Source organism: Phyllostomus discolor, chromosome 12 (assembly GCF_004126475.2).
Source record: "Phyllostomus discolor isolate MPI-MPIP mPhyDis1 chromosome 12, mPhyDis1.pri.v3, whole genome shotgun sequence".
Taxonomy (NCBI): domain Eukaryota; kingdom Metazoa; phylum Chordata; class Mammalia; order Chiroptera; family Phyllostomidae; genus Phyllostomus; species Phyllostomus discolor.
Genome location: NC_040914.2, coordinates 4486705 through 4500051, shown reverse-complemented (window position 1 = coordinate 4500051; position 13347 = coordinate 4486705). Strand labels below are relative to the sequence as shown.

The 13347-nt window shown below is 45.1% G+C and overlaps 1 protein-coding gene and 1 non-coding gene across 2 annotated transcripts in view; one reads left to right on the top strand and one right to left on the bottom strand.

Moving 5' to 3' along the window:
• RHPN2 (rhophilin Rho GTPase binding protein 2) overlaps window positions 1-13347 on the bottom strand; it is a 52545-nt gene that overhangs the window by 16496 nt on the left and 22702 nt on the right. Inside the window, 7 exon segments of the mRNA XM_028529436.2 lie at window positions 1185-1210; window positions 1212-1267; window positions 1270-1309; window positions 1675-1752; window positions 7497-7525; window positions 7528-7571; window positions 9956-10084. Coding sequence (XP_028385237.1) covers window positions 1185-1210; window positions 1212-1267; window positions 1270-1309; window positions 1675-1752; window positions 7497-7525; window positions 7528-7571; window positions 9956-10084 — 402 coding nt within the window.
• LOC114511798 lies at window positions 1873-2005 on the top strand. The gene has a single exon (XR_003685762.1). It is a non-coding gene; the product is annotated as a small nucleolar RNA SNORA76 (small nucleolar RNA).

Genomic DNA, 13347 nt, shown 5'->3' with positions numbered 1-13347 from the left:
GAAACTGCTCAAAAAATATAAGGCTTCCCCTAAATAAAATACAGCAATTACAAACCTTTCATAATTCTTGCTCAAGTCTAAAAGAGTCTGGACTTGTTTTAAAGTTCACACATCAACCAGCATGTAGACATGGAGCCTCTCCTTAATGCAACACTTAGATGAAACCACCTTTAGAACCCTGACCAGGGCAGGCTGCCATCTGCCTTTCCTTTCAAAAGGCGGGCATCATAGGGGCCAGCCATGGTGTAATTTAACTCTGAATATGATCCTTACTGTTGGGATTTAGCCTGCTCTCACCCACACTCATAGAGCAGGCAGAGCATCTCTAAAGTATTTAAACACTCATCTTCGAAAATGCCAACTCTGGCCCCCCTGACTAGTGCAGCTCAGTGGATTGGGCATCGTCAAACTGCAAACCAAAAGGCAGCCAGTTCAATTCCTGGTCAGGGCACATGCATGGGCTGCAGGTTTGGTCCCACGTTGGGGGCACACGAGAAGCAACTAATCGCTGTTTCCCTCGCACATCAATATTTCCCTCCTTCCCCCTTTCTCCCTCTCTTCCCCTCTCTCTAAAAAATAAATAAATAAAATCTTTAAAAAAAATCAAGTCTGGCCCTGGCTGGGTAGCTCAGTTGGTTAGAAAATTGTCTCAATATGCCAAAGTTACGTGTTTGATCCTGGGTCAGGGCACATGCAAGAATCAACCAACAAATGCATAAATAAGTGGAACCACAAATCGATGTTTCTCTCTCTGTCCATCTCTCCCCCACTTCCTCTCTCTCTAAAATCAGTAACGAAAGAAAATACCAACTCTGGAAAGAACCAAATACTCTGCTTTGTTTTTAATTTATTTCTGTTTGCAGCCTTTTCATTGGGACAAAACATGATTCCCTGCCCACCCCCCCCAATCTGGGGCAAGAATCTTGCTTCTTGTTAGTTCTGCCTCAGAGCCCTGATGATAAAATGAGCATGAAAGAAATGCCTCTTCTCTTTAGCTCACTTGTTCTGAGAAGCAAAAAGGCAAGGTCTGTTGGAGCCTGCTCCCCTTGGGTTCCCTTCACAAACACACACCAGTTTATCTACATGTCCCATACAAAGGGGACAACTAGAAAGAGGGGCCTCACAGTGCAGAGGAGCCCGTGTGGCCACGGTGGGGTAGCACCACACAGACCCCAGGCACCTACCAGGTAAATAAGATCCACATCTGTCGGTGTGGGCGGGAAGAACCGGCTCTCAACAAAGCCCAACTGGAGGAAATAACTCATCGCAGCTCAACACCGGCCTCATCCCTGCTGGGTGTCCGACAAGCCTGAAGGAAAGGTGCCACCCCGGAGGGATGCGGGTGAGTACAGAGCAGGTGCAGAGGAATGGCAGCAGGGGCTCACACAGTCTTTCTGTGGAGCTGGGCCCTGCTACTGGTATCATGAACTTGGGAGGGGTGGGAAGGGCTGGGATGAACTTGGGAGTCCCACATCCAGCCCAGCTGTGCCAGTGGGCAGGTCTCTTCCTTTCTGTGGACTTATGTGACAAGTGGAACAGATAAATAAACAGCCCTTCCTGATCACTTCCCAACACCTGCAATTCTATAAAGATTTCAAGTGCAATCGTGAGATATTCTGAAGACTCAAGCTCCAGCCACCATCCTCCCCTCCCTGCTGCCATGCAGAAACGTACTTGTCTCAGATCCATAAGATCTGCTATTTCCTCTTCATATAGGTAGCTATCTTCACCGTAATGTTCCAGAATAAAATCCTGTAAGAAAAATGGGATAAGATAAAATTGAGACAGGGTGTCATTCAAAACCATAATGAGGTAAAAGATTAATGTCTGATATGCTCCTTTAAAAATACATGTACAATGTACTGTCTCTTAGTCCTGCTGCACCTGTGCGTGGCTTGCACCTGCACATGGCGCCAGGGTCAGGCTGCAGGGCCAGAGCACGTGCTTGGCATAACTGGGGCCTAATGCTCCCCGTCTCACCCCCTTTAAACCCTTAGCCACATGGTGGCAAAAGGAAAAAGAAAAGCAAAAACAGGCAAAAAAATAAGTAAATAAAATACATGTAGAATACATAGAAACTATGGACGATTGTATACTGCAGTGATTTTCTGAGTGACGGGGTTTAGTTTCTTAACTGTGTTTATGTATATTTCACACGAGGCTATGTTTACTGATATTGGTGACAGAGGAAGGGAGAAAGACAGAAACATCCTGTGTGTGTCCCAGCCAAGAATCAAACCCACAACCCAGGTATATGCCCTAACCAGGAACTCGAACCTGCAACCTTTTGGTGTATTGAGAGGACCCTCCAACTGAGCCACCCAGTTTGATTCCCAGTCAGGGCAATGCCTGAGATGTGGGCCAGTCCCACTTGGGGATGTGTGAGAGGCAACCAATCGGTATGTCTGTCACACATTGATGCTTCTCTCCCTCTCTTTCTCACTCCCTTCCCCTCTCTATAATAATCAATAAATAATCTTTAAAAAGAAAAAGAGAAAAAATATAATGGAACAGTAAATTCACAATAGCAACAAAAGCACAATATTTCTAGGGATACAAATAATGTAATTAAGCCGATAATTATTAAACTTTGTGAAGGGCATTTAATTAATTCATTTTTTTTAATATGATATGAGAAAACTTTTTCTTTTTTTTAAGATTTTATTTATGTATTTTTTTAGAGAGGGAGATAGAGAGAGGAGAGAGAAACATCAATGTGTGGTTGCTGGGGGTTATGGCCTGCAACCCAGGAATGTACCCTGGCTGGGAATCGAACCCTAGGACACTTTGGTTCCCAGCCTGAGCTCCATTCACTGAGCTACGCCAGCCAGGGCCATTAATTCATTCTTTCATTAATTCATAAAATCATTAAGTAAGACAGATGTGGACCATGCCCCCACAAACATTGCTATTTGTTGACATTACCAATTAAAAATATATTGATGGTTTGAAAATGTGTAAATTGAAAAGGTGAAATTTTGCCCAAATTAGGCTCTAATTCTAATAAAAATTTCAATTAAAACCCAAAAGTACTATTTTTGGAAAGCTTCACAAAGTATGAAAGTAAAATGTGGAAGAAAAGAACTTTTTGAAAAACATAATAATAAAGGAGGCTTGCTCTATTTAGTGCTAAAGCACGCAAGGACTAAACAAACAGTGGAAATGGACAATGAAACCAGACATGGGTCTGGAACAGACTGAAGCAAATTTTGAGAATCAGATCTACAACTAAAGCCAGAACTCCATGGAGGTGGGAAAGGCTGATGCATCCAACAGGGCCAGGCAGAAGAGAAGAGACACACACAAATGGTGTGACAGATGTGAGTTTCAGAAAAGGACTGTGACAATGGTGTGGATGGTGGTGTGGGACTCCAGAGCCATTAGAACCCCAGGGCTGAAGAGTCAAGTGGAGGAAGGAGCTTCGGAAACTGGAGAGGTGGCTGTCTGAGGTGAGTACTGAACAGCCACCATGACCTTCCCTGGGGGAATGCAAAAGGAAGCCAGCTGAGGGAGCCAGGAATAAGTGCCCAACTTCCCTCTCCTCCTACCCTCTCACATCCAGCTGGTGCTGCTCCTCCTTGGCCACACCCAAGAGGAAACCACAGAGCAGGAGCCTGTTGCTGCCTCTTGGCCACAGAGCAGGATAGAGGATGATGGGATGGTGGGAGGTGGGGGAAGGGGTAAGGAGACACCATCCAGCACCACAGATGGATTCTCCATATGTGGTTCAGGAGAAAACTGACTACCCCTTTGGTGAAAATAAAAAGTTAAAGCCTTACACCTCACATTTTACTGCCAAAACAAGTTCTAGACAGATTAAAGATTTGATGTTAAAAATGCTTAAACAAAAGACTAGGAGAAACAATACCAAAATATTTATGACATCTTGCTGTAGAGAATGCCTTTCTGAAGCTATCAGCAAGACAGAATTATTAAAAGGAAGAACTGATAAGTTTAAAAACATAAAACCTACATGGAGAAAATATATATATAAACTTTTTAAACTGGTTATTTGCTTATGTAACAAAAGTCAAAGGAAAGAATGTACTGAGAGAAATATGTGCCACTCCATATAACCAAGGGTTATTGTCCTTCATGTGGTAAGAAAAACTGCTCTAAGTAATACGAGCAACACTATGGAAGGACAGAAACAGTCATTCGGAACAGGAGAAATGTAAGAGGCACATAAATATATACGAGAATGTACTCAATTCTATTTTCTGATTAAAAAAACGCAAACTATATATAATAAAGTATCACTTTCACCTGATTTCACAAAAATCAAAAAGACAGTTTTTTAAAAGTGAAAATGATGAGTGATGCTGAGTGCAATCAAGGATGCAAGAAGATAAAAACACAGGAAGGCAGAACCATTTCTGGTGGGAAATTAGATAATGTCGTTAGTATCTCTGACCTACCAAGTTCACACCCAGAAGTTTATCCAAAGGGAATATTCAGCAAAGTGTGCAAAAATGCTCAGTAGAGAGCTGCTGACAATAGCAAGTATTTGGCAGCTGTCTGTAGAAGGAATTCACAGCTACCTTGTTTAGCACGGAGGTGCACCACGCTGAGGCTGAGCCCCATCGAAGGCAGGAGCCACACACCCTTGTGAGGTGGTCCTGACTAGGGAAGAGCCTGGGTCCAGAGAGGAAATGCTGAGCAAGTTACAGAGCTCAGCGGGAAAGGTGGTAGGTTGTGAGGGAGCTACACACACCTTGGTATATTCTGAACATTTTGGAATACTGTTCTTAATCAGAAAAAAGAAATAAAGCTCTATTTAAAAATTTAAAAAAAAAAAACTTGAATTCTCTGGAAAGGGACTGTATTTTGATGATGCTTTCTAATGAGGCCATTTTTAAAGCCCACTTGTTTACAATAAAACCAAATCACATTGTGAGGCTTTATTGACTATTAAACGTCATACTGGACACACTCATCAGATTTGAAGAACAATTGGAATTGCCCTAATTAAGTCAGCAAACTACTTCTGTAGCACCTGTCTGTTATTCGGAAGCACAAACATGGAAGGGAGAAAACAGAATGTCCCCAAGTGTTCTCATTTTTGTATGACTAACATTTGTAGAGTCTCTTTTAAGCTAAATGACATGGTTGGAAGCCTCAGCTGAATAGCAGTTGGCCGTGCCCACCAACACGTGACTTTTTTTCACTTGGCTTTAATGTGGAATTCAGCGCAAGACACGTTTGGAGCCTTACCGACGCCCATAAATCCCCAAGTTTCTCCAGGAGTTTCCCTTTTAAATGCAATACACCAAAAAAAAAAAAAAAAAATGCCTACAAACTCTGGCAGCTCTGGCACCAAGCAACAAATTAAATCTTAAGAAAACTATTCTACAAAAGCAGCAAGGACATTTCCACAGACACAACATCCGAGTCTCACAAACCAGCAACAAGTATTGCATCTAAAGTTCAAGTGGCCTGTGAAAAGTTGGCATAAAGATGTGGCTCCTGGGTTGTTTTCTCCCCACATAATCCAGTCTCTGGTGATCCTGGTCCTACGAGACCACCAATGTTCCTTCTCAAACTCCAGAGTAAACCCCAAACTCACAGAGACAGGCACCAAGATTTAAACAAGGTAGCAGCAAAAAGGCCTCTGGGTGAAAGGGCTCATGTGAGGTAATTCAGTCTCTGCTCCAGAATGGAAGTCAAGTGCAGAAGCTTTCAAAACATTAACCAATTGCTTGTTTTTTTTTTTTAATCCTACCCGAGGATTATGTATATTGCTTTTTGAGAAAGAGGAAGGTGGGGGTGGGGAGAGAGAGGGGGAGAGGGAGAGAGAAAGGGGGAGGGACGGAGAGACAGACATCAGTTGGTTGCCTCCCATACTCATCCTGACCGGGGATTGAACCTGAAGCCGAGCTATGTTGCCCTCACCCAGGAATCAAACCCACAACATTTTGGCACACAAGACGATGCTCCAACCAACTGAGCCACAGGGCCAGGGCTAACAGATTGCTTTTAAAAGGAGAAATTCCACAGTGTCCAAAATGCCATATGATAATTTTTTTCTTTTCTAAACTAAAAGTAGTCCAAAATGAGTCAGTAACAGGAGTGCTACAAAAAGAAACATAATTCTTTGACGCATTTTTTTGTGATGCCGGAATTAATTCCTATATACCATGCCTGTGCTGGAAAGCTCAGCCACGGGCACTGCCTTGCACCTGGTCTCCACTTTCTCCTCCTAAAGGGAAGTTCTAAGTGATTCATGAAAACTCACACTGATGGCTCTAACCAGTGGAGCTCAGTTGGCTGGGTTGTCATGCTGTGAAGCAAAGCGGTGCTGGTTCAGTGCCTGCAGGCAAGGCATGTCCTGCTGCCTCCAAGCAGAGCACCTCTCCCACTTCCCACCTGAGCCCCACAGTGAACCAGGCAGGGCCTGTGACATCACCAGCATGCAGCTCAGTGACAGGCACAGGTGGGCCTCCAAGTATCAGCTTGGAGACACACACAGTTAGGAGGAAGCCAGATAGCGTTCCCTATGAAGAGGTGAACTGTATGGTATATAAACTTATATCTCAGTAAAGCAATTATTAAAAAAAAGAAATAAAGAAGGAGGAAGGGAAGGAGGAAAGGGAGAAAGGAGGGAAGATAGGAGAGGCGGAGGAAGCCAGATCCCCAGGAATTAGGTGGGGGAAAATCAACCACCATTAAATTCTAGTTATTCAAGTCTGTAAGGAGAGTGAACCAACACCTTTGATTTACCTTGAAATGTCTAAAAAAATAAGATGGGTTGGCCCTGGACAATAGCTTGGTTGGTTAGAACACCAACCCGATACACCGAGGTTGCGGGCTCGATCCCCCGCACCCCCACCTGGTCTGGGCACATTGCAAGAAGCAATCAATGAACGCATACAAGGTGGAACAACAAAATCTATGTGTCTGCTTCTCTCTCTCCCCCTCCTCTCTCTCTCTAAAATCAATTTTTAAAAAAGATGGATTAATATATAAAACTAGGGACGCAGAGATGGGTAAGTATGTGATAAAGTGACCATAGTAAAATGTTCATGGTACAATCTAGGTAGAGAATATATAGGAGTTTGCTATAAAATTCTTTTAATGTTCTTTTCTGTAAGTTTGGACATTTTATAAAATGTTTAGGAAAAAATTTAGCCATTCTTCCAAAAATATGGCCTACTTCACTTTTAAAAAATTTAAGAAAAAAAGATACTAAAATAGGATACAATTTTTAAATTCCAAGGCATGTCCACCACAGACCCCCTTTGCCCTGGCCTCCTGGGGCGGGCTGGTGGGGGCTTCCAGCCCCTCTCCCCAGGCACCCAAGGAGCCTCAGAGTGGACCAAGGAATGAAGAGGGGTGTGCCAGGCTCTCTGTGTGGCCAGCCAAGGGGACTCCGGTCACCCTTCGAGAAGTCAATCGATGCTTGGCCCATTGAGCCTAGGGCCAATTGTAAAAGGATACTAAATTTCTACATATTTTCCTTAAATGGTGAGTCCAGCTCCTGTAGTTTTGAGATTTACCTTGAGAACAACGGAAAAGTCGACATCCTGGTTTCCTTTAGGCCAAGCGGAATCAGTGGGATGGTAAACGTCTCCCTACAAGAAGCATGGCAGGGTTCTTGAGCATCCCTGTCCCGGTTACTCTGCACCCACAGTCCCAGCTTCCCCTGCCCAGGCAGCCCAAGCTCAGGTCCCCCACCCCCTTCTGACACCATCCCCACACACACTGGTTCGTTTTCCATAAAGACAACTCTGGTCACATCCCTGTCTCTGTCCTAAAACTGGTCCGGGTCTCAGCCTAACACACAAGCCTACCAGCATCCTGATCAGCTCAGCCCTCCAATCTCAACCCTTCCTTTGGTGACTGTGCTGAGAACCTGCTGTGTGCCAGGGCCTGTGCCTGGGTCCCCTCTCTCCTGCAGCCCTCCAACCCTGGGCTCTCAGTTGCCTCCTCCTGGGGGTGTATCTCTCTGAAGTGTCTCATCACCTGCAGGAGAAAGGCCCTTGAGGGCAGAGGCCCCATCTGACAAACTAAGTGCTCCCAACCCCCAAGCCAGGGTCAGGCCCTGGCCTGCTGCTTCCCTTCCTCCTCCTCTCCCCCCAGGAACCACTTGGTTACCCCACAGGTTTCCTGGGAATGTACCCTGAGCCTACCTCTTAGGGGCAGGGCCAACAGGAAGTGAACCTGGCTCAGGCTGTGTTCTGCAAACAGGGATTAGCTCCCGGACTTGTAATGGGAGACCTCTGCCCAGCCTGGGGAGAAGGCCAGGAATGCTAAGCAGGGGAGTGGGACAATGCACCTGTAAGCTGACACTACCTCCGTGGTGAAGAGAAAACAAGAGGGCTGTGCTCAGCGCAGGTGAGACCCAACGGGCCTCAAGGCTTCCCCAGAGCCACAGGGTAAGCTGGACTCTGCTGGAAGGGGATGAGGATGGGCCTCAGCCCTCTCCCCTGTCCCCAGTGCCCTCCTGTCCCCGCCCCACACAGGGCTGGAGGCAAGTCTGCTCTCCCTGAGACTGTCCAGGAGCAGCCAGTCTCCTAACCGAGGTCCCTGGCCGGGGTGCTCCACCCCGCTCTTGGGCTAACCTCTGACCTCCCTGTTTTCTCATCTGCACATGAGATTGTTTCTTTCTTGCCTACCTCACAGAGGTGTTTAAAGATTAAATGTGCTAAGAAATAAGAAATCTGCTTTTTAAACAGGAAGGGGGTGGGTTCAAATGCAAGGTGGCGCTGTGAACGTGGGAATCTCTCTCCCCTCTTCCCAATGGCCCGGGGATGGACTGGCCACTTTAGAGCCACACTGTGACCACATCAGCACCCTACCTGCATGTCTCTGTGGGAGGCCTCTACACTGGACACCCCTGAGCAGCAGTAGAGCAAGTGGGAGTAGGAAGTGTGTCCCTGCCTTGCCTCCTCGAGGATCTTTGACGTTTTGGGCACAACACTGGAGTTTAATACAAGAGTGTAGGCTGGGAGAAAGCGTTCACTTGTTCTGATTAGGTGTTCAAAACCACAACGGGAGCCCACAGCTAAGCGAGCCAGGGCACGCGGATATCGCAAAGGGAAGAGCAGAGGTTTCACAGGTTAACCCTCTGACTCTGAGAAACACACCTGTGCCACCCACAGTGTTGGGGACAGTCAGGAAAAGCACATTCCAAAGATGCCCCAAGGTTCTCAAATGTCATCCTTCTGTTAATGCAGGGAGCAATTTTCTGACTGAGTTTTCCCTGGGGCTCCCCACCTTTTGAGAAGTCTCATTTCCCGACAAAGAAAATCAGGCAAACCCTCCTTTGAAGCTTCTCAAAGTCCTTGCTCCGTAAAGATGGACACCTCCCACCTTGGGGTGGGAGACTCCCTGAGCTTTTCTGAAGGCCACACCTCAATACTGTGCCTCCCACAAACACTCTCTAGGGGACACTTCTCAATTAAAACATCCTTTCCTCAAATATTTAATGTAGTTTTCTGAAGTGTTTCAGTTGCACCTTCTCCCTAAATAGAGAACTCGCATGAGTCCCCTATTCCTTGATATAAAAAGCAGCTTAGACATTTCGGCCTTCTATCAACAAAGCAGTCCAGAACCAGGCTCTATGCATGGTGGTGAGGCTGGGGGGGGAGGGGGGAAGAAGGCGGGCAACTTAGGCCCCGCCTGGCAGGTCGGCTCCCAAAGCTGACCACAGAGGCGCTCCCAGGGCATCTTTATGGCAGAGCCATGCAGCCCATGAGACAGATGCCATCTCCTTGCCTGGACCCAGCCACACGGTTTTCCCATAAAACTATGTATCTTTTTAAGTCCAGCTCTCCAGGTGTTCCCAACAAATTCCAGCGGTCCATCCCTGGCACCCTGCTCAACCCCAAACCTAATCATTTCCTCGCTTCCCAAAGTGGGGACTGCCACACCCTTAGGTCTACCTGTGCACCATCCCTGCTGTGGCCTGTTCTGGGGCTCAGAAAGTACCTGCAAGAAGCATACCCCCACTTACTCTGTGCTCTGATAGACTCCCACTGAGATGTTGAGCCCCTCCAGCTCTTCCTTGAGCAGCTGTAGGTTTGAGTTCACAAAGCTCAGCTCCAGGCGAACCTGCTCGCGTACCTTGTGGTTCGTGGCTGCTCTGTTAAAAGAGAGGGGGAGAGAAGCAGACTCAGTCAGGTATCCCAGCTGCTTGGTGAGCAGAACCCCCATCCTCGCAGGGAAGGTCTCCAAGTCCAACTGCAGGTGTGAGTGCCAGGTGTGATCAGATAAGGTGTCTCAGGGACGCCAGGCACCTGCCCCATTTTGAGCCACACCCTCTAGGAAATGGACCTGAGATGTATGCTGGCCTGCCAAGCATAAATCCTAAGACATCTCTGCAAAGAATCAGCCTTGTGAAGAGAAGAGAGAACTGCTCCCAGCCACCCACAAAGGACCAGAAATTATCCCCTTAAAAGGAAACTGATGAAGAAAACAGAGAAAACAGAGAAGGACGTAAGACTCTCCAGCTCATTCTATGAGGCTAATATTAACCTGACAGACCAAAATCCTCCCTAAGTAAATATGCAGAAAACCAAAAACAAAATATCAGCAACTTGAAACTAGCAACCTGTAAAAATGATTATACACCATGACCAAGAGGGATTTATCCAAGAATGCAAGGTTGGCTTAATATCTGTGAATCAATTAATGTAGCATACTATAGACAAAAAATACATGATCACCTTAATAGATGGAAGAAAAAGTACAGGCATATTTTGAAGATACTGCTGGTTCGGTTCCAGACCACCACAATAAAGCAAGTATCTCAGTAAAACAAGTCACGACCTTTTTGGTGGCGGAGGATCTTGCTTTCAATCTGTAAAGAATGCAACCTCTGTGGAGTGCAATAAAGCGAAGAGCAATAAAGCAAAGTATGCCTGTAGTTGATAAAGTCTGACTCAGATTTGTGATAAAAATTTTAAGCAAACTATGAATAAAAGAGAATTTACAAAACTTTATAAAGGGCATCTATGAAAACACATAGCCAGCATCACACTTCACTGTGAAAGACTGATGCTTTCCCCCTTATGAACAGCAGTGAGGCAAAGATGTCTCCTTTTGCCATTTCTAACCAAAACTGTACTGAAGTTCAAGCCAGTGCCAAGAAGGCAAAGAAAGAAATGAGGCAGGCTTCCACTCTCAAGAGCACACCCATGCCTTTCTTCCCTCTCAGGTGTGCATCCCCCTAAACTCTAAGGGACTCCACAAGACTGGCAATCAGAGGAGCAATGGGCAGGGGCAGCTCATCCTGGGCTGACCGCCTGAACCCGTCTGTACCAGCCCCTTTTCCCCTGACTTCCCAGTGAGCCGAAGCAGCCCCGCCTAGGCTCTCCTGTTGCTTCTTCTATCTTAAGCCTTTCCTTGTTTCACTGTCCCCAGCTTTAATCAAGTACTCTCAAGGTAAAAAAAATTTTAAAAAGGAAATTAAAGTTACTTGGATTGGAAAGAAAGAGTAAAACTGCCTTTATTCACAGATGGCATAATCTTGTATGTAGAAAAATCTATAGGCCTCCTTGAAACAAATACTAGAACTAATAAATTTTGCAAGGCCACAGGGTACAATTCAATATACAAAAATCATTTTATTTCTATATTGTAGCAATGAACAATATTCAAATGAAATTTTTAAAAATTTAATTCATGATAGCATCAAAAAGAATAAAATACTTAGGAATAAATTTTTTAAAAAAGCACAATACTTATATACTAAAAACTTCAAAACATTGCTGAAACATTAAATATCATGTTTATGAACTGGAAGACTCACTTTTGTCAATTCTCTGCTAATTTTTTTTATTGATATGGCAAAACTGTGATCAAAACCCAGTACACTTTTTGGTAAAAATTGACATGCTGATCCTAAAATTACATGGAAGTGCAAAAGACCTAGAATAATGAAATAATTCTGAAAAAGAACAAAACTGGAAGACTTGCACTATCTGAATTTAAAACTTACTAAAGCCACAGTTCAGCTAAGTCACATTATTTATACGAACAGTTTAGCGCAATGAGCCCCTCTTATCAGTTCTGGGAATAGTGGGAACTCTCCTGAAATCTATGTTTCCTGACACTAGCCCCAGGTTAACCTTGCAAGAAGGTCTTTCTAAGGTTCGGCATCTCAGGTCTGCTCTGATTCCTCTTTTCTCCATAGTAGGTAAAAGATAGACCTCAATCTAAGTATCTCATCATACACCAATATCAAGTCAGAAACTTCTAGGAGAAAACAGGAGAAAATCTTCATGACCTTAGGCTGGGCAAAGTATTCTTAACTATACACCAAAAGCAGAATCAATGCAAAAAAAAAAATTTGATAAATTGAACTCTGTTGAGTTTTAAAACTTCAGTGCTTCAGAAGACTCTGTAAAAAGAAAAAAAGAAGAAGGAAGGAAGAAAAGATAAGCCACATATTATAAGAAAATATTTGCAAATTATTTATCTGATAAAGAATTTGTATCCAGTATATGCAGAGTTCCGTTCATTACATAATAAAAAGACAACTCAGTTTTTAATGAGCAAAATATATGAATAAACATTTTACTAAAGAAGACACATGAAAAGCTGATAAGCATATGAAATGATGCCTAAGACTTCCAGTTATGATGGAGGCATAGGTACACACACTTCGCCTCCTCACACAACCACAAGAAGAATCACAGCTAACCTCAAAACAAAACACAACCAGGGCTGCTAGAAAATCGAACAGTATGGAAGTCCAACAACCAAGGATTTAAAAAAGCCACATTCATCCAGACTGGTAGGAGGGGCGGAGATGCAGAGTCAGGGCAGAGAGGACACAGTGCGGCATGGACAGGCGGTGGTGACAGGGGAAGAGGCTGTCCCACATTCAAGTGTAGTGGATAAAAATTGGGAGGGATACTTTTGCAGGGGGCGAGCCTAGCCCCAGGCCACCCGAACAGCCCAAAATTCCAGCACTGGAAGATAAAGTCCCATACCTTCTGGCTGCAAAAACCAGTGGGGTTTGGGGCTACAGAAGAAACTGCTGGTTTCTCAGGAGAGTCCATTTAAAGGGCCCGCACAGACTTAGAGTGAGCGCAAACCCACCCACTCTGGGAATCACCACCTGGGCAACAGCTGAAAGGGAGCCAGTCACATGTAGGAAGTGGGTAAAAGGACTAGAAATGGAGTGAGTGCTGGACAAACCTCCAGAAGCCAGGCAGCAGCACAGTCCCCTCTCCAACCCCTTCCCCAACACAGAGCCACAAAGCAGTGAAGTGGGTTGCCCTGCCCTGGCAGACACCTAAGACTCTGCTCCACACAACTTAACAGATGTGCTAAGGCAGGGAGTCAAAGCAGCTCTACCTCATACACAGAAACAAACACAGGGAGGTTGTCAAATTGAGG